The following is a 21809-nucleotide window of genomic DNA, read 5'->3' on the forward strand; positions in this document are numbered from 1 at the left end:
TGCCCACAACAAGGGGCCTATTCAAATCAGCCCTTACCCCGGCCCCTCCTCGGCAGTCAATGGATATTGTAAACCATAAATCTGATCTTGCCACTGACTGCCTTAAAAATACGATCTATGCTTTCTCATGGTCCGAGGATAAATGCCAAAACCCTTCACGGCAGCCACGAGCTCTGCATGAGCTGGCCCTGTTCGCCTCTCCAGCCTCGTGTTCCGCCAGTGGCCCTCCTCCAGTTACAGCTCTGTGCCTCTGCGTGCTTCCCCAAGGGACCTGGGACGGCTTCCAGAAGCAGGGAAACGTGGAAATGGAATGAGAGTGGCCGAACCGTGGGTGGCAGTGTCAGGAGCAAAATCTTAACCCAGGAGGCTTGTTTGTTTTTTACTTGTAATTTTAAGGTAGTTTTATATTTACTGAAAAAATGGGAAGCTAGCATAGAGTTCCCATACACTCCACACCCAGTCGGTCAGTTTCCTCCATGATTATCTTACATTGGTATGGCACATGCGTCACAACTAATTCACCAACATTGATTGATGCAGTATTATGACCTAAAGTCATAGTTTACTCAGATTTCCGGTTTTTATCTAATGTCCTTTTTCTGTTCTGGGGTCCCAGCCAGGATATCACACTGCGTGCAGCTGTCGTGGCTCCTCAGGCTCCTTGGGCTGTGACAGTTTCTCGCACTTCCCTTGGTTTTGATGACCTTGACAGTTTTGAGGCGTACTGGTGACGCATTTTGTTCTTTGCCACTCAATTTGGGTTTGTCTAATGGTTTTCTCACGATTAGACTGAGCTCATGGGTTTGGGAGGAAGACCACGGAGGGGAAGGCCCTTCTCATCGCATCATATCGAGGGCCCACGTTACCGACAGGACTCACCTCTGTTGAAGCTGACTGGAACTTGTCTCTAACTTTCCCCTTCCCTGCTGGACTCTTGGGAAAGAGTCACTCTCCACAGCCCACCCTCGGCGGGGGGAGTTATGTTCCACTTCCTCGACGAAGGAGTATCTACATCGATTGTTTGAAATTCTTCTGCATGGGAAATTTGTCTATTCGTCCCATTTATTTATTTATTCAATCATTTATACCAGTATGAACTCATGGATATATATCTTATACTGTGTTATATTCCAATACTTATTCCTTTGGCTGCTCAAACTGTTGCAACTTCGGCCATTGGGAACTCTCTCAGCGAGCGCTTGACTTCTTTGACTCACACACCCATCATTATGTCTGTTTCTCAGCACTTTCTTTCTTTATGGTGCTACAAGGTGCTCCAGGCTCCTACTGATACTCAGTCCTAGAATCAGCCATTTCTCCAAGAAGCTATGGTTCCTTTTAATGGAGAATGGCGTGAAGGCAAGATTTGGGCCTCGGGTGTGCTCACTGCTACTAGGGCCAAGAAGGTTTTTAAAGAAAAGAGTAGTTACCATTATAGGTTGTATTAATCTCCTTGGGGTATGGCGGTGACTTTATGGAATATAAACCACAATTCTCTAGTTTGTCTCTTGAACAAGAATAAGATGTAATAAGTTAGAAAATATGATATAGGATAATCACGGCAAAAATGAGCACGTTTTGAAAACCATAACGCTCTGCAGAAATGTAAGGTATTATGATTTTAATCGGATCTAGGTAAGGCCCTGTGGGCTCCTAGATTTTGAGTCCATGAGTCAGTCTGGCAACAGGAGAACAAACGGAAGGGAGTTTCACTGAGAACTGACTCGTTTATCTACTATTTCTTTTGTCTTATCTGATGTTTGGTCCTTTTTAAAACTCTGTCAAGTTATTACTTTGCATCTCTACTTGCACACTGCTTTTGGCCAGAGAGTCATAAAAATAAAGCTAACACTTTCTTTTCTGGAAAGGAGCACAGAAATAAAGTTGTTTAATATTTGAAAATAACCTCTTGGAATGCTGAAATCTTGGATGTTAACCTTTCCTTTCCCCCACAAAATTCTCTGCGCAAAGGTTGAGGGGCAAGAGCACAGGGAATGCTAGAACCAGAAGCAGAAACACAAAACTGATCTTGGCATCACACTTATTTGGCTGTGATGAGCATCTCTGTATCAGAATCACCAGGACTGGGGCCAGCCTGGTGGCGCAGCGGTTAAGTTCACACGTCCCGCTTTGGCAGCCTGGTGTTTGCCGGTTTGGATCCTGGGTGTAGACCTATGCACTGCTTGTCAAGCCGTGCTGTGGTAGGCGTCCCACATATAAAGTAGAGGAAGATGGGCACGGATGTTAGCTCAGGGCCAGTCTCCCTCAGCAAAAAGAGGAGGATTGGCAGCAGATGTTAGCTCAGGGCTAATCTTCCTCAAGAAAAAAATAAACAAAGAAGGAACCACCATGACTAAAAATGACGATAAACTGAGTTGACAGCTTGGCCACAAAAGTCTAAAGGGGCTTATATGAAAACAGAGAAAGGAAAATTTTACTGCTGAGCACTGGATGTTGGGCAGGCCTCTCCAATGTCAATGGGAATAGTTAGGATGTGACATTAGAAAAAAAACCTAGACTTTCAGATCACTAAAGCCTCAAGGCTCATGTCACTTGCATCTTCCACATTCTAAAGAGCAGCTCAATCTCAAGTCAGAATCTAAAGACCAACTGAGGACGACGTGGGAGTCAGCAGGAGAGTCAGCATGGAAACAGAATGAACTTTGACTAAGTTTCATTACCTACGAAAATGGGGGAAACATGACCTACGCTATAGGGGATTAAATGAGACAGCACAGCAGACAACACCTGGCACGTGGCAATTTTTCAATGTTAGGTGTTGTTTCTGGTTATTTAAAGATAAGTAAAATCTGAACCAAAACACTTAACAAAGGCCATTTACTCAAGAATTTTAAATAACATAAACCACTAAAAGATAAAGTGGTTTACAGAGGAAGAAATGCAACCTTGCGTGAGTAACTGATCTGTCATTTACAAACTGCTGAAATAACACAGCTTCGATCCCTAACAGCCATACAATTCCAGGCTCTGTTTGCTGTAGTGGGAACAGCTCTGCTTCCTGGCGGGTACACAGTTACTTCCTTGCTGCTCATGAGCCCTACTGCATGTTTATCTTTCTAGAACACCATACATTTTCTGACATGATTATAACAGGAGCTGAACTTTGATCATGTTCCTTAGCACAATCAAAACATATTCTAGTACATATTTTTAAAAATGGCAAAATGAATAAAAATACTGTATCATCATGGTTTATTTTAAGCAAAAGCTTTAAGTTCTCTTATTACTATGAAATGTGATACTTAACATAAACCAAAAGACATTGTTGGGGTATGGAATGAACAGCAGAAAAACTTAATATTGACAATTAGATATTTGAATTTGAATTGTCTTCAAATTTTGAATACAAAGAGTTCAACCTCACCCCAGAATTGTTGGCAATTAAGAAAGTTGGTTTCAGTCAGGTACGGCCATACTGTGCTTAGTGGAGTATTAAGCAACTGAATATTGTGCTTATAACATATATCTTAATACCTGGTATGAATGTGTTTAAAACTAGATAAGGACATAATTGCAATCTGTAATGCTCTGAATTTCTATCACATTGACTATATCAATTATATAACACACACCTTCTGAGACGACTGAAAAAGGAGCTAAGGAGAAGCAGATTAGAAAGACGCGTTCTGAATCAAATCACATTTTATCTCCATCAGGGAGATGAAGTGACTTTCGCAGCTAATTTACAGATAGTAAGTAGCAGAGCTAGTAACTGCAAATCCAATTCTATTGCACTATTTCACTTTCCTTCTCTGAGAAAGGAAATACTGTTTTAGCCACTATTTTGCTGTCTTCAAATGGTGTTTAAGAGTGTTGAGAGGGAAAAAGTACAGATTCTTGAAGAAAAGCTTTGGGGCTGCAACCTACTCTTTCTGCGAGGCTCCTCAGTGCAGGAGGAGTCAGCACAGAGAGTGGCTGCCTCGCAGGGACAGCAGGACCAAGAGGAGTGCTGTGTTCCCGGGGCTTCCTTTGACCGGTTCTGGCCACAGGGAGATGCGGGGTGGGGGAGAATGGGGACACGACTGGAAAAGACAAAGGGACTCAGAGCTAATGATGCTCGTTCTAAAAAAGGTAAGTAAGCTAAAAGTTCACCTGCATGGTACTTATTATCCAACAATCAAAAGCATTACATATTTGATTTCTTTGAATATGTACCATTCAAAGAGCATAAGCACAGTGCATAGGTATTCTGACTCTAAGGAATGGCCTGGAGTTAATTGGAAACATAAGTCTTCAGTAAGGAGGTTAATAAAGTTGTCATGTGGTCAGGGAGGTACATGATTTGAAGCTAAGGATTCTATTTCTTTACCTTTTTCTACTTAATATAATTTTTCACAAATACCTGGTAAATAGTTAAATAAAATACATACAGCACCTATAAAAAATTATATTTTCATAAAAGAATAATACCAACTAGATCATTTATGCTTTTATATCACAACTCTCAGTAATTTCGCCCATCAGTATTCCTAGGGGTACCCCAATGTTAAGGCTATAGCCATCATCTAAGACTGTCTTGTTTGGGATACAGGTTGGCCGCATATAAGAAACCGAGAAGCCACTGCCGGTCTTGGCTTACAACTCCAGCCCTATAAAGTGACAATAGGCATACCCTCTTTGCATGTCCCCCATTCATCTTTGACATGTAACAAATCATGTGAATTGGTAAGATCTGACAGAACAACATTAAGAAAAACATTAAAATTTAAAAGCAGAACTGTTCTATTATTGGTGTTAACTGAAATCTGAATACTTCAGCATCCCTGGTTGGAACCACAGTCTTGTTTTTCTCTCATCAGTGTGTGAATTTTAGTGTGAAAAATATTAAGTTTCTTAACACAAAAATTTTTCCTATAAAGAACAAGTTTTAGAGAGGTTTGCCACAACGTTCTTGGAAGCAAAGTAGAAAAATACACCAGCTGAAAGACAAACAGTGAAAAGGATTTAATTGTTTTCTTTTGATGGAACCATACGCAAGCTAATATTTACGTGCAAATAGCATGGAGACCCTGTCTCAAAAAGCATAAGCTAAGCACAGCTACTGGGAGAATATACCTAACAGAAAATCTACACGAGAAAGCAACCCTGGGGCATCTCTTCCATTCTCAACTCACAGTAGGCTGTATACACAGCACCATAAACTTTGAGCTAAAAAGTACATAATTTAAACTAGTAGTTGCTTACTATTATGAGCCAATTAATTTCACTTTTACCTGAGTCTATAACAGACCCTTAACTGGGTGTCCTGTACCACCAACGTGAAACAGCACAGACTACAGAAGAGCTTGGTCTCTGTTGCCAGAAGTCACAGGTTCGAATCCTGGCTCTTCTACTCACTGCCTCATGACATGGGCGGGCACCTGACCTGTTTCATCATCTGTAAAATGGGAATAACAATAATTCCTACCTCATAGGGTTGCTAGAAGATTAAATTAGTCAATGCATGAAAACCATTTAAAAAAGTTCCTGGATGTAGCAGAGTTCAATAAGGGCCAAGAGGGGTCAACTGGGAAGCTGGGGCAGCATCAGCATGCCTTCCTCATCTCAGGAGGACAACTCTGGGGCATGCTGCTCTGATGGGAGACCCAAGTGCCACTGGCAAAGGACAGCCGGGCTGGGCTACATAAAGTGCAGGATCTCCGGGCTGGCTGATTTGTTTTACAAGCTTGCTGTGGCATTGGGCCTGGATAAACACACCCTTCTGGAAAGGCTGATGGAAGGAATCTCCATGGGAGCAGGATTTTTGCATACGTTGTCTTTCAATGCTTCACCTTCACACTTATAATAGTGCCTGGCGACAAGTTAAGCTGAACAAATGAAGAGCTGAAGGAAAGATCTGGAGCTCTGCTAGAAAGGGCAATAGGTATTTGATGGAACAGATCTAAACAAGGAAACAGTTACAGCAGACCCATTACTATCAGGACCGACTACTACAAGGAGAACAATGTTTCTCTAATACCAGAAGTTATTTCCTAAATGCAGTCTTGATCAGACAGTCAGAGGGATCACCTGCAAGTATAAATGCTGATACACTGAGAAAGTCCAGTAATATCCACATCTTCCTTAAATATCTGTGAGAACATTTTATGCAAAGTCATGATGGTCAGGTCCATTTACAATTACATTTTCAGTGAAAATAATTAAATTAAAAAGTTACCTCCAAAATTACATAGGAAAACAAGCATTGTGATACCTCAAAGAAAAGATTTAATTAGGTTCTAATTTTTCAACAGGTAAAAAATCCAACTTGATGCCTTGGAATTCTAGCAAATGTATGGCTAAGCTTTCAGAGAAAGAAATTAAGGAATAAGAAATAAATGAGTTCTTTAGGCTAAAGAAATACATTGTGACCTATTAAAATCTAAAGGCAAACCCTCTGAGAATTTATGACAAATTTAACGATTTCCTATTAGAGTGTTAGTAACATTTTGAAATGTTATCCTGGCATTCTAAATAAATCACAGTAACTAAAGTTTAATTTGTTATTTGGGATACAATGAAATAGATGCTCAGAACAAAGTACACAGCTGAAGCATCATTGCTTTCAAACAAAAAACGTGTGTGGAGAAAACGTGAAACAGCTTTCATTATAGATGGTGCAAAAACATAACTCAAAGTGCCAATACTAGGACATATAACCCATAAAACCCTAAAAAAACAACGGATCACAGGAGAGTTCGCACTCGTTGCTTTGTTTACCTTGAACCATGAGCATGGGCTCCTTGCCCCCGCCGTGCGCCAGCATCTCCCTGCGGTAGCGCTCTCCTGCCGCCCTGGGGGGACAGGAGATTCTGTTACAGGCACCTGTGCACACAGCTGGCTTGGGCCCCATCACACTTGTCTCAGTGTGAAGCCACACTGATGTCACATTCAGAAAAGCTGCCACCACGAGACAACTGGCCCTTTATTATTTTCTTGCTTCTAAAAATCTAATTCTGATTTTTACTTATTCTAACAAGTAGAACCAGGTGTGATATATTTACTATAAAAGGATAACTATATTTTTAGCTTTATGTTTTGTAGCAAGCAAACTCTCTTCATAGAAAGGATTATTTAATGTATTATAGAATAAGTAAAAAATTATATTCTATTCTCCATCATCTTTAGGATTATTTTAAAAGTGTGATTTGAAATCATTTATGGCATTCTTTACTTTCATAAAAGAATCTGGGACGGCATCCAACAGAGAGAGAAAAATAGTACTCTGAAATAAGAGGGAAGGCAAAAAAGCTGGCAGGAGAGGGTTAATTAGACCAGGAGACCCTGGCTAAGGACAACAGCTAATGGAAGAGACAACTGACTCTCGCATGAACTGGTGGGGAGGACAAAGGGCGAAGAGCTCATTCTCACTGTGTGACGCTGTCAGCTGGATTCTATAAGGAACACTGTCTACAATACGTGAAGGCAGATCGTAAAGACTTCTGTTGTTGTTGTTGCTGTTGTTGAGGAAGATCTGCCCAGAACTAACATCTGTGCCAATCTTCCTCCACTTTGCATGTGGGTCACTGCCCACATGGTGACATCAAACAGGAATCTTGGTTACATCCTGAAGGAGCTCTATGGCAAAGTGTGCCAGGAAGCAGGAAACGTGGACAGAAAGCTGGGCCTTCTGGGAGATGAGGTGGCTGGGAGGCCCCACCTGACCTCTGGTCTGGGGGCTCAGCAAGCCCTCCCCGCCCGGCACGGAGCGCCCTCCCCTAAGTAAACTCCTGCTCTCAGGCCTCCAGCTGCTGGCCTGCCTCCGCTCCACGCTGCCTGGCGTCCTGATGAAGGGGGGCTTCCAGCCCAGGGATTCTTCAGATCTGAGATCAAGAAGGATCTTTTGACAGAGGTTAGGAATTTCCTAGTCCAATGAGTATTTTTACTAGCTTACTTTTACATGTCTATAAAAGTACGGCAACTACATGTCTAGGCAAGAATGCATACAAAACAAGATATAAATACTTGGAAATACATGTATTTAATAGTATGTGGTTTTCTAGTAAAGCATAGTTCCTTTAAACAAGATAATATTTTGCCTATTTTACAGAAATCTCCAGTAAAGAATTGTAATCCCCAAAATTGATTTACTGTGGTCAATTCTGGCTTTAGATCCTTTGAAAATAATAAAATCTGAAAAGCAGACCAAATGTCTGCAGTGTGCAAAGGGCAGAAGAGAAAATAACATGTGGGTGCCAGGCTGTAAAACATTTAAAAACTCTATGACATCACATTCGAGTTCAAAAGATTCTAGAACTGAATGTGACTATTAACTGCTGAGAAAATCCAAACTCATGTCAAGTTCTAGGGAAAGCTGAGGGGTGTGGAGGAGGCAGGAGGGAGCAGGGACTAGAATTCGAGACCTAGATGATAATCTTGGTCCAGTTTCTACCTGTGCAGCCCTAACAAATGCGCTGTCCTCTCTGAGCCTCACCACTGTGCCAAGGCTGCTGGGAAAGGAAAATGACACGCCATCTGGACACTCTAGGGCGCTCCAGAGTCTAAGCTGCCACTAATCACAAACCCTGAGAGCACTGAAGATAACAGTCACCAGCCACGGCTGCCTGAGAGGGATGTGGACATGTATTTATTTGTGTGAAGAGGAGAAAAATGTTTTAAACAACTATTAGACCAGATCCTCATTAGTGGTTTTCTTTCAAAGAAAGCTCCTTCTCAGGATCCACGAAACCGGACCTGACTTCCCCGTGATTCCCACTTTCAGAGGAGCCCGTGAGGAGCCTCACAAGGAGGCCCAGGCAGGGAGCAGCAGGAGCTCTCCCGTCCTCTGCCCAACAGGGCCTTCAAGATCCCGGGGAAAGGGGGCTGCCTGTCCCAGCCCCCAGCTCCTCCACGTCCTGCCTCCGCTGTCAGGCAGAGTGGGCATCACGTGTCCCTACAGGAAGCCACCTACCAGGACTTCCCCATGGAATCAGTCCAGGCTCACCACAGGCACCGGCTAATCTAACGGCATCCGCTCTGGGAGGGGCCAGGGGGTCCCCGCACACACACATTTGTGTAGTTTCTACTGAGAAAACTGCAATTGTGCTGTCTGAACCACTGACTATCCTGATGGGAGACATGGCAAGCGAGGCTGCTCAGGAGGGCCCTGGATGGCAGGCCGGATGGGCAATGCAGGGCGGGGCTCTGCAGCTACCCACTCCCTCAGTGGCCGCCAGTGCCCCCATGAAGGGGAGCTGTGGACAGAACGGTTGGCAGAGCCCTTCTTCAGACTGCCACCGTCTCCCATGGGGAGGACCTCCCCAGGGAAGAAACTGTCCTAAAGTCTGGCAGAGGGGGAACTTTCCAGAACAAACTGGATGCAACTGTCAATAAAGTTTCCAGTGGTACTGCTCCCAAATGAAAAATAGTAACAAGTCCTTTGTTGGGCAATAAAGAAGAAATAAGGTGTTCACGTGAGTGAAACTTCAGATGTTTGTGCTAAAAATAAGGACGCTTGTGAAAGTGACAGGAAGCACTGCGAGCAGCAGGGTACCAACAATAGGGGAGGCTGGGAAACGAAGAAAACCCGCAGGAGAGGCATGGAGACAAAGCAGTCGAGGCCCATTTCGTGCAAAGTGAAGAGCCCTCATGCGAGGGTCCCTGCGGGCAGACAGATGGCACACACCCTGGCCGGGGCGTGGGAGCGGGTGCTGTGGAAAGGAAGCCCAGGGCCCGACCTCTGTGAGCGGGAGGAGGCTCAGCCGGAGGCCCGGGGTGGTTTGGGCCGTGCTGAGAACGCCTCCTGGGGCCTGAGCTTCCCCAGGCTCAGGCTGTGCCCCGAGCTGCCGAGGTGCTCGGAGTCTGACTTTGGATGCAAGGGTGGGGGATTACTGAAGTTGAAGAAGGGGACATTTTATGAAGTCCCACTCCCTCTTATTACCTGTTAAAAGGATCCTGTAGAAAACATTCCTTCCAAACCATGGAAGCTACTGCCCTGGACATCAGGTAGGAGTAGTATTTGGCACCGTAGCCCACGAGGTGGCTGAACCGCAGCTGCCAGGCCTGCCAGGAGAGAAACACAGCACAGGAAACAACTAAGTCTCCATGTTTTCAGACATTTATGAGAACGCAATGGAAGCACGCAAGGAAATCTGCAAGTGTTTTAGTTTAAATTTCACTTTAGGGAGCCACATCACTCATTAATATTAATATTCTTTCATGTTTCATACAGTTATGGGCTGAGGTGTCCCCTCAAAATTTATATTGAGTCTTAACTCCCCAGTACCTCAAAATGTAACTATTTGGAGGTAGGGCCTTTAAAAGGTGATTCTGTTAAAATGAGGCCATTAGGGTGGGCCTTAATCCAAGAGGATTGGCATCCTTATAAGAAGAGGGACAGACAGCAGGCATGGGCCTGCACAGAGGAAAGACAGCAAGAAGCCGGCCACCTGTGAGCCACGGAGAAAGGCCTCTCCTGAGACCAGACCCAACACCTCACCGTTCTGTGCAAGTCCAGCACTGCCGGGGTTCATTTCCGTGGTAGCAGTGTGGAGAGGGCCACCCAGACGTGGCGGCAAGTGTGACCATGATGCACCAGGGCTGGACGTTCACCTCTATTCTAGCCTGCCGGGAACACCTGGCCATTGCAGCAGGAGAGGGCATTTCGGGTGGCACTGAGTGTGTCCTTTCTTTTTGAAGACCAAGGTGTAGGTATTATAAGAAAGGCCACGTGAGTTTTCATGGAAGAACACTCTTCCACTAAAAAGTTCTTTTGCTATGAATTCTCCATACTAAAAGCTGCAAACGTCTCCATTCCTTCCAGCTGGAAGGAGGAGGGTTATCCAAGTGCAAACGCACAAGCTGACCACAGTGCACTCACGGCAAGATGGCTACAACGAAAGCTTGGACTGCCAGAACCATCTGCAAGACATATTCATGACTTTAAAGCTTTTACGCTTCTGAGACAAATCTGACCTGCAATAACTACTGTCTTCTAATGTATGCTCTATCTGACATGAAAATTTTTTGAAAAAAATTAAAGCCTAAGTTTTCAAACTGAGATAATCATTATCTAATAAATCTTTTAACTCCCTGGAAAATAACATATAATTCTCATCACAAATCTATAAACTAGATAAGCAAATTCTACCTAACTGACTAAGAAACAAATATTAAAAAAATAAACGGTTCCTTGATCACAGTGGTGTGGCAAATTTCAGAACACACTCTAAGTCCTGTATCCAGCACACAGTGACTTTAACGATGACGTCGCAGTGCCAGTTACTCCCTGGGTGTGGTCATGCTTTAAGACAAACACTTTGCCTGGACTGGGCAAAGGAGCTGCTATAAAGGAAGGCATGCTGCAGCACTCACACTAATTTAGAACACGAACATCTCAGGAATATGATATGAATAATTATCCTCAATATCCACGCTCCCCTTTTTTCAAAAAGGATACGACTGGAAGTAAAGTGGGCGCCTTGTGAGTTGTGTCCTTTCCTCCTTGTGGTGGGCCACATCAGGCTATCTGTGAAGGGGAGACCCCAGCGATGGGGGAGCCACAAGCCAGGAGCGCGGTCTGTGACTCCACACGGCCGCCACCAGTGCTGTGCGGGTGTGCTTGCACAGCTGTTAGTTTGGGTCTGTTCCAGTAACAAGCCCTGGATCCTTCCTAATTCACCCCAGGCACAGGGGCTGCCACCGGGCAGCACCATAAAGACAGGAAGCACTGTAGTGCTGAGGCCCTAGGAGCTCAACTGTGGCCCCCTCCGGCCGGGAGAATGATCGCACTCTCCTGCCAGCAAGTACCCTCAGGGGACCGTGTGGGGCATGGGGAGGTAGAGACAGGCTTTCTACCCTGTTTATATTCAAGTGGTATTTAAACTGAAGGCAAATAGCCAAGGATCATCAAAGGGTCAAATTCCCTTACAACAAACTTTGAGTAAATTTTTAGTCAAAGGGGTGGGTCTTTTGGAGTGCATTTATAACACACACATAGTTCTGTATACTCCAGCATATTAAAAGAAGGGATCTATGTCAGTTTTTGTATGATGCTGGAATCTTAATGGACCACTGGTAATCTCTCTCATATAAAGGCACTGGGACGTGATGGTATATTTTGTAATGGAATACGGCCTGCTGCTTTGATTTGATTCTGTACTCCTACTGGCTCTCACGCTATCGATGATGTAAACCTCTCTCGGGGTGGAAGCCCCAAGACTGGCAGCACACAGCTAAGGGGCTCTGCCTGTGAAACTTTTTCTTCTTGGTATTCTGCCAAAACTAGTTTGGCAGCCTTTGCAGTACAGAGCAGAGCTTAATTTTGTTTAGATTCAAGCTGAATACAGTTTTATTTTGTCTTGAAAGCAGGCCTACTTCAATAGTGACAGTTGATTTGAGCTAAGAAATTTTAAGTTCCTTAGTTTCATCAACTTGTAACTGAGTTCTCACATAAACAGAGTAATAAAAATAAGACCTTTCAGAAGTGTAGAAAGAGACATCAGGATCTGTGCACTGCAGCTTCCCAAATTGCCACAGCATCCACCTTTCACCAACACCCCGAGCTGGGTACAGACATTCTGGCACAAGGCACACCTCCCTGTGTCTTGTTCTTTAATCACAGGTTTGAGTCCAGTACTACACCCTTTCCATACCTCAAGACATGCTAAATAAATTATACCCACCTGATACCTTTCATCAGTGGTTTATAAGTTTATGGCAGGCTAAGACCTACAATTCCACTGCTGCTTGACCACAAAGAGCTGAATTCCTGCTAATTCAATCTAATATTAAGTACTCGTTACCATTTCACTTATTCATCAGGAAAAAGAAAAGACAGCATTTCGTCTGACGCTCTGGAATTATGCTATCCTCTTCCTTTTAAACTGAAGTTTTCCTCTTCCTAAGGCACATCTGTCAGATGGACAAAAGTTTCCGCCCTTCCTTCAAAGTGTACTGTGTGGACCTGATCTTAAAAACAGAGGACTCAATTGCCTTTGCAGTTTCTCTTTTATTCTGACTAGAGGTGTAGATCTTCCAAGTCTAACACTATCCACAGGCATGGCTGTTAAAAACTTTTCTTGGGGTTGGCCCCGTGGGCAAGTGGTTAAAGTTCTATGTGCTCCATGTCGGCGGCCCAGGTTCACAGGTTCAGATCCTGGGTGTGGAACTACTCCACTCATCAGCCATGCTGTGGAGGTGACCCACATACAAAATGGAGGAAGACTGGCACGGATGTTAGCTCAGGGCTAATCTACTTCAAGCAAAAATAGAGGAAGATTGGCAACAGATGTTAGCTGAGGGTGACTCTTCCTCACCAAAAAACCCACAAGAACAAAAACAAAACTTTTCTTGAGTTAGATAATCTCAATGGTCCCATATGAAGTACAAAAACATGTAGCAGACAAAGCAGCCTGGTAGGAGCTCCTGGATACTGTGACTTGCTTTAGAGCTCAGCAAAGGGAACCCTTTGAGGATTCGTATTTGCTGTAGCCCTTTCCTAACCACAGGATTTTCCTCCAGCCAAATCAGAGCCAGGGCCAGAAATGGAAAGGCAGCAGAGTAGCTGGTTATTTAAGTGAAAAGAGCTGACAACAGCAACTCCATTTTGTACCCTGGACTCCATCTTGTTAAAAACACGAAACTATGCTGACCTTGCTGACCTGAGAAAAGGGAGTTATTTGCTCAGAAAGGACTTTCTGAAGGGCTATGCAAAAATATACTTTTTTCTAGTAATAACAAGATGTCCTTGAGTAAGCCAATGAGCTGAACATAAAGTGACCCTCCCTAGCAAATAACTGAGGTGGTTGTTCTGGGCTCTCCTTTTTGCTCATAAAAACTCCTGACTTTTACTCCTCAGGGGGACACTTTTCTGGCTGCTGTGGAACCTGTGTTCCCCGAACTGCAATTCTAAGACCCCAAAGAAATGCTCTCCTTTTGTTTTTTCTAAGTTGACACTTACTATCTATTTTCTGTTTCCAACCTAGAAGAGAGACTAGTGCAGAGTAAGCACTTATTAACTGTGTGTTAAATGTTGAATGACTGACCTAATCATTTCTCTTAATTATATTATCGAATAGCACATCATTTCGTCATTTCTAGTTGTATGTGTATAAATGCATTTAACTACAATTTACTTTAAAATAACCTTATTACTGGAACATTAGAAACTGCATGAGAACAGAAATGACACCCAGTGCTTCCTTAGTTTGTGTCATACTGAACTGAAATTTCCTTAAGAGCAAGGATTGCAATGCTGTGTCCATATCTAGACTCAGCACGACACCTGGAGCACAACAGAAATTCAACAGTTATCTGTTGGATGGATGGATGGATGGATGGACAGACGGACAGACACTATAGGATTCTTTCACAGTGATGTTCAATGTTACTGACAGATTGGACTTTTGACTGAGATGAGGAGGCCAGGAATAATATCTGAATCACAAACAAGAGGATATTAGAAAGCTAAAAACAAATTTTGCATCTCAGGCTATTAATAATACTTTTTTTAAAAAGAATTATTTGACTATATTATTTGATAGATGATTTAAGACTTCTGAGGCTAATTTTGGCACCAGATCTCCAGGTAGTGCTCCCTAGTGTGTGATTCAGTCTCCTCCAAGCTTCATAGACTCTAAATGGGCTGGCAATACTATACAAGCTCATAAAGGCCTATTGTTCAAAGTGTACCCATTGTAATCAGAATAACTAAAGGACAGCAAGATAGAAAGCAGCAAACGCCTGAGCTAGTCTTTGTGGACAGACTATTTTGACTTCTCACATTCTCCATGTACAATATTGTTGGTTTGTGGAACACCTATGATGATCCCAAATCACTGGCATCCAAAATTGCTTAACTATTTCACCCCAATGGAGAGCAGAAGGAGATATTCTCCTAACTGCCTTCTCATGTTCATATTCTCTCTCTCTTAATGTGTGTTTGTATATATTTTCCATGAATGAATATAAACTAGTATTTCTAATTTGATAAAATTCCCTATTGACATTTTACAAAAATCAAAAGGAAAAATTAAAAAATATCTTGAGACCAATGGAAATGAAAACACAACATACTAAAACTTATGGGATGTAGCAAAAGCAATTCTAAGAGGGGTGTTTATAGCAATAAATGCCTACATTAAGAAAAAAGAAAGATCTCAAATAAACAACCTAATTTAACACTTCAAAACATTAGAAAAAGAAGAACAAACTAAGCCCAAAGTTAGCAGAAGGAAGGAAATAACAAAGATCAGAGCAGAAATAAATGAAATAGAGACTAAAAAAAAAAAACAATAGAAAAGATCAATGAAACTAAGCTGTTTTTTTCCCAAAGATAAACAAAACAGACAAACCTTTAGTTACACTCACTAAGAAAAAGAGAGAGGGGGGGGAATCAAATTAACAAATTAGAAATGAAAAAGGATACAAGAGACACCAAAGAAATTCAAAGGATTGTAGGAGACTACTATGAAAATTATTTGCCAACAAATTCAACAACCTAGAGGAAATGGATCAATGCCTACCAACATACAATCTATCAAGACAATCATGAAGAAACAGAAAATATGAACAGACCAGTTACTAGGAAGCAGATTGAATCAGGAATCAAAAACCTCTGAACAAACAGAAGTCCAGGCTTCACTGGTGGATTCTATCAAACGTTTAAAGAAGAATTAACACCAACCCTTCTCTAACTCTTCCAGAAAACAGAAGAGAAGCAAACACTTCCAAACTCATTTTATGGGGCCAGCATTACCCTGATACCAAAACCAGAGAAGGATACTACAAGAAAAGAAAATTACAGACCAATGTGCCTGATGAACATAGATGCAAAAATCCTCACCAAAATATTAGCAAACTGAAGTCAACAATGCATTAAAAGGATCATACATCATACTCAAATGAGATTTATTCCAGGGATACAAGGATGATTCAACATCCACATATCAATCAATGTCATACACCATATTAATAAAATGAAGGAGAAAAATCATATGATCATCTCAATAGATGCAGATAAAGCATCTGACAAAATTCAACATCCTTTCATGATAAAAACTGTTAACAAACTTGGTATAGAGGGAATGTACTCCAACAGAATACAGGCCATATATGACAAGCCCACAGCTAACATCACACTCAGTGGTGAAAAACATAGTACTGAAAGTCCTAGCCAGAGCAATTAGGCAAGGGAAAAAAAGGCATATAAATCAGACAGGAAAAAGTAAAACTGTCTCTATTTGCAGATGACCTGATACTATACACAGAAAACCCTAAAGACTCCACCAAAAAAACTGTTAGAACTAAGCAACAAATTCAGTAAAGTTGCAGGATACAAAATCAAAATACAGAAATCAGTTGTGTTTCCATATACTAATAATGAACTATCAGAGAAATTAAGAAAACAATCCCATTTACAATGGCATTAGAAAGAATAAAATACCTAAGAATAAATTTAACTAAGAAGGTGAAAGATCTGTATACTGAAAACTATAAGACGGTGATGAAAGAAATTGAAGAAGATACAAATAAGTAGAAAGATATTCCATGCCCATGGATTGGAAGCATTAATATTGTTAAAATGTCCATACTACCTAAAGCATTCTACAGATTCAATGCAATCAATCCTTATCAAAATTTCAATGGCATTTCTTAGAGAAATAGAAAAAACAATCCCAAAATTTGTATGGAAATACAAAAGACCCTGAATAGCCAAAGCAATCTTGAGAAACAATAACAAAGCTGGAGGTATCATGCTCCCTGATTTCAAACTATATTACAAAGATATAATAATCAAAAAAGTATGGAATTGGCATAAATAGACAAATAGATCAATGCAACAGACTAGAAAGCCCAGAAATAAACCCACACATATATGGTCAATTAATTTATGACAAAGAACATACAACAGGGAAAGGATAGTCTCTTCAATTAATGGTGTTGGGAAAACTGGACAGCCACGTGCAAAAGAATGAAACTGAACCTCCATCTTAGAACACACACAAAAATTAACTAAAAATGGATTAAATAGTTGAACATAAGACCTGAAACCATAAAAGTCTTAGAAGAAAACATAGGGAAAGAGCTCCTTAATATTGACTTTTGCCAATGATTTTCAAATTTGACACCAAAAGCAAAGGCAAATAAACACGTGGGACTACATCAAACTAAAAAGCTTCTGCACAGCAAAGGAAACCAACAACAAAATGAAAAAGCAACCTACTGAATGGGAGAAAATATTTACAAATCATGTACCTGACAAGGAGTTATTATCCAAAATATATAAAAAACTCACACAATTCAATAAACAAAAATCCGATTAAAACTGGGCAGAGGATCTGAACAGACATATTTCCAAATGAGACATACAAACATCCAACAGGCTACATGAAAAGATACTCAACATCACTAATCACCAGGCAAGGGCAAATCAAAACCACAGTGAGATATCATCTTACACTTGTTAGAATGGCTACCATCAAAAAGACTAGAGATAAAAAATGTTGGCGAGGATGTGGAAAAAAGGGGACCCTTGTACACTGTTGGTGGGAATATAACTTGGTACTGTCATTATGAAAAACAGTATGGAGATTCCTCAAAAAATGAAAAATAGAACTACCGTATGATCCAGCAATCCCACTTGAGGGTATTTATCTGAAGGAAACAAAAACATTCTTTCGAAAAGATACCTGCACCTCCTATATTCACCACAGCATTACTCACAATGGCTAAGACATGGAAACAACCTAAGTGTCCATCAACGGATGCATGGATAAAGGAAATGTCAGATGTACATACAATGGAATATTATTTGGCCATAAAAAATAAGGAAACCTTGTCATTTTCGACAACATGGATGAACCCAGAGGGCATTATGCTAAGTGAAATAAGCCAGACAGAGAAAGACAAATACTGTATGATCTCACTTATATGTGGAATCTAAAAGAAAAAGAAGTCGAACCCATAGAAACAGAGAGTGGAAAAGTGGTTGCCAGGGGCTGGGGGGTGGGGAAAAAGGGAGCAGTTGGTAAAAGTGTACAAACCTTCAGTTAGAAGATGAATAAGGTCTGAGGATCTAGTGTGTAACCATTGTGACTATAGTTGATAACACTGTATTGCAATAATTGAAATTTGCTAAGTGTAGAACTTAAATGGTCTCCCCAAAAAAAGGGTGATGGAGGTGTTAATTAATTCAATTAACTCCTTCAATCAAGGAGGTGGGTGTCTGCATACAATAAGAAAAAAACCAGGAAAGTGAACATGGAAAAAACATGACTGTCCTTTGTAGACAGAATTTGCTGCTCATGCATAAGAAGTAATGCAGAGCAGACAGTAACTTCTCAGTGGGGAAAACGAACCCAAGAGCAAGGGCATGACCCATGGACTCCACAGAGACGTGTGAGGGAGGCAAATGGGTGGAGAAGGGCTATCATCCGGCTGTGTGGGCAGAGGCTTCCTCAACTCTTACTTCATTCCTCCAGGGGCCTAGCTTATAGATTTATAAGCAGCATCTCCAACTTATCTTGGAGCAGGCAGACAGGATCCCTGTCCTGTAAGACAAAGGTGCAGTACGAACAGGGGAAGGACAAATGGAACCATGTCAGACAGGGCTTATCAACTTCGAGCATCAAACAGGCCAGAGAACCCTGGAATTTCTTCTTGGAACCCCTACCTGTTAGATGTCATCTCCTATCACTCTCTCCTCCTCACTCTGCTCTTCTACTGGTCAGAAAACACAATAGGTAAGCTCCTGCTCCTGCTCCTGCAAGTCCTGTCCTTGCTTTTCTCTCTGCCTCAGATACTCTATATGGCTCACTCCCCCACCTTCTGTTCAAAGTATACTTTACCAGCAAGGCCTTCTCTGACGATGAAAAAGGGCACTACCTCACTCAGTGCTGATGGTGGGCACAGTCGAGAGACTGACAGTGGGGTCCTCTCACCTTCAGTTTTACTGCTGCCCCCTTGCTCCCCAGCAGCTGGGCCCCCCGGCACTCCGCCTCCATCCTCATGGCAGTAGGGGCCTGCTCAGGGCCTGGCTCCCCACTCACCCATCCCCATGACGGAAGGCTGGCTGGTGAGCTCCCACTCCATGCCTTCTTACTCGGTCAGGGCCTGATTCTCCTGCCTGCGCCTTAGCCTCACCTTGCTGCCCTCTGGGGATGGATCTCCTTCATGTTGGACTAGAGTCCTTGGCTCAGGGCCACTTTGCCCCATCATAGTGACTGCCCCTACCCCTCTCCCCATTAATCTAATTGGTCAACACCTGGGATGATCATAGTGGAATGGCCGAGGGGAATGATTTAGGGAGATGGGGGATGAAAATACACTTTAATATTTTCAATTTACTATCCCAATTACAAATGAGTTTTCATCATGCCCTCAAAGTCTTTAAAGAGAAAACTGGGGAGGCTGTTCTTCCTTCTCTGAACTCCTAGAGCCCTTGACATCTCACCAGCAGCAAGGGCCTGCACTGCTATTGCAGATGCACACGTTCCTTTCCTCCTCAGTGAGGGGCAAGAAACACAATAGTTAAACATACGGGCTCAAAATTCAGCCATCTTTCCAAAGTTCACTGACCACCCACGGCATGCTGGACACTGCTAGAGAGAGCACTCATGGATGCGGCCCTCATGGCCACACAGTCTACTGAGGAGACAGACACTGAATAAAGGGTCACCTGGACAAGACTGCCACATGTGCATCCAGGCTCCACACTGACCAGCTGTACAACCATCACCAGATCCCATGACCTCTGTAAAGCCTCATCTTGAGCATGTGACCATGATAACGCCCACCTCACAGGACTGTGACTACGATGACACCCACCTCACAGGACTGTGACCACAATGACGCCCACCTCACAGGACTGTGACGTGGGTTAAACAAGAGAAAGCAAGGAAAAAGTTCACACTGTGCTGGCCGTCAGCGAGGGCTGTTTGTCAGCTGCTAACATAACCCTTTGAAAGCAGAACACCGTGCACCCCTTTCTATCTTGTGCCCAGCACACTATCCTCCATAAATATTCACAGAAACATGATAAAAAGAGTAGAAAAATTAGAACCAAATTACTGTAATTAATACACAATTGACATCTGTAAGTCTGAATTCTCTTTCTATAATTAGCTAGTTTCATTAATCACTAAAATTATAAAGAAGTCAACAAATAGGTAAAGGATAACTAATTTACTGACTACACACACACCTCTAAATTTCTGACATGATAAAACAAAATTAAGGGGCGGGTCCCATGGCGTAGTGGTTAAGTTCACGTGCTCCGCTTCACTGGCCCAGGGTTTCACCACTTTGGATCCTGGGTGTGGACATGGCACCGCTCATCAAGCCATGCTGAGGCGGCGTCCCACACAGCAGAGCCAGAAGGATCTACAACTAGAATATACAACTATATACTGGGGGGCTTTGGGGAGAAGAAGGAGAAGAAGAAAAAAAGGATTGGCAACAGATGTTAGCTCAGGTGCCAATCTTTAAAAAAATTTTAGGGGGCTGGCCGGTGGTGTGGCGGTTAAGTGTGCGCGTTCCACTTTGGTGGCCGAGGGTTCACTGGTTCAGAACCCAGGTGAGGACATGGCATCGCTTGACAAGCCATGCTGTGGTAGGCGTCCCACATACAAAGTAGAGGAAGATGGGCATGGATGTTAGCTCAGGGCCAGTCTTCCTCAGCAAGAAGAGGAGGATTGGCAGCAGATATTAGCTCAGGGCTAGTCTTCCTCAAAAAAAAAAAAATTTAAAAAAAGTTAAAATTGTTACTAACTTTCATTAATTTCTCATAGGATGAGATCAAAGTATATAGGTAATTCTGAAACATGCATGATTCAGGGGGGTTATTCTCTAACAGTCCTATTCTCCCATCCCTGGAATTTGTGAAATCTGGTGTCTGCACAGTGACATCTTTACTGAACTGGCTCTTACCCATTAACCCTTATCTAATAACTCTAAATGATATTCACTTTGCTTCCCTTGGTTTAAATAACTGCTCTTTTCCAAACATTTTCTAATTCGCATGGTGAAAGATTCCTCCAGATCATACTAAAAAGTACATCCTATTAACTTTCATTTATGTTGCTTAAGATGTACAAAAGTTAGATATAGCAATTAGGAAATAATGTCTCACTAAGGGTTATGCTCCTGGTAAGATGAAACAGAGTTAAGAAAGACGGTAAAAGACACTTTCACCTCCAGGAACACATAATAACCACGTTCCCCACCCCCTATGTAATACGTGAAGGCATTCCAGAAGTTTATTAAGTAACAGCATATGCTGAAGTGTAGCCCAGGGCTTGCGATACTATGTCATCTGTAGGTCATGTTACTACCTGTATTTTGTACAGAGTAACTGACAGAAATGAAATACGTGACTGATTCACTGAAATTACTAGAGTTGCCTGCTTTCTATCAACATGTCATCAAATCCTCCCTGAGCATCTCGTCTGAAGAATTTCCAAAATTCCTGATGCAACAGCTTTTAGCAATTTCTTACAAAAAAGAAACTGCTATAGATATGGTTGAAACATACGGAAAACCTGGGTAATGCCAAAGAGTACTCATTACCGCAATTCAAAAAAAGTGTTAGATCAAAATAATCAACACCATTAGTTAAAATTTGTAGTCACTATAAAAAAAGCAGCACCTAAGTATTATAACTCTTCATATAACAGTAGTATCATCTAGTATTATTTTACAAAGTTATAGTAATAGGAGCTATATGTTGGCTTTCTTCTCATATCTCCTAAATTTGAAAGTTCAAGGTGTGATCTTCACAAGGGTCAGCGGTGAGTGATGGCTTAAGGCTGAAATGAACTGATGCCTTATAGTTCCTTCTAAATGGACAGGTTACTAAGTTAAATCTCATT

General features: G+C 42.2%; 1 protein-coding gene across 3 annotated transcripts in view; it reads right to left on the reverse strand.

Moving 5' to 3' along the window:
* MIPEP (mitochondrial intermediate peptidase) overlaps positions 1-21809 on the reverse strand; it is a 185062-nt gene that overhangs the window by 17880 nt on the left and 145373 nt on the right. Inside the window, exons 17-19 of one of the 3 annotated variants that reach the window (XR_002800956.2) lie at positions 9881-10002; positions 6721-6794; positions 5235-5398 (exon numbers count right to left, since the gene is read on the reverse strand). Coding sequence is in view for 2 of the 3 variants with exons in the window: in XM_023621392.2 (XP_023477160.1) it covers positions 6721-6794; positions 9881-10002 (196 nt within the window). In the remaining variant the exon portion in view is untranslated. The remainder of the gene's footprint in view (positions 1-5234; positions 5399-6720; positions 6795-9880; positions 10003-21809) is intronic. The other 2 variants (XM_023621392.2, XM_070240099.1) reach the window with 2 other exon arrangements.

The sequence above is a fragment of the Equus caballus genome, chromosome 17 (genome assembly GCF_041296265.1).
Source record: "Equus caballus isolate H_3958 breed thoroughbred chromosome 17, TB-T2T, whole genome shotgun sequence".
Taxonomy (NCBI): Eukaryota; Metazoa; Chordata; class Mammalia; order Perissodactyla; family Equidae; genus Equus; species Equus caballus.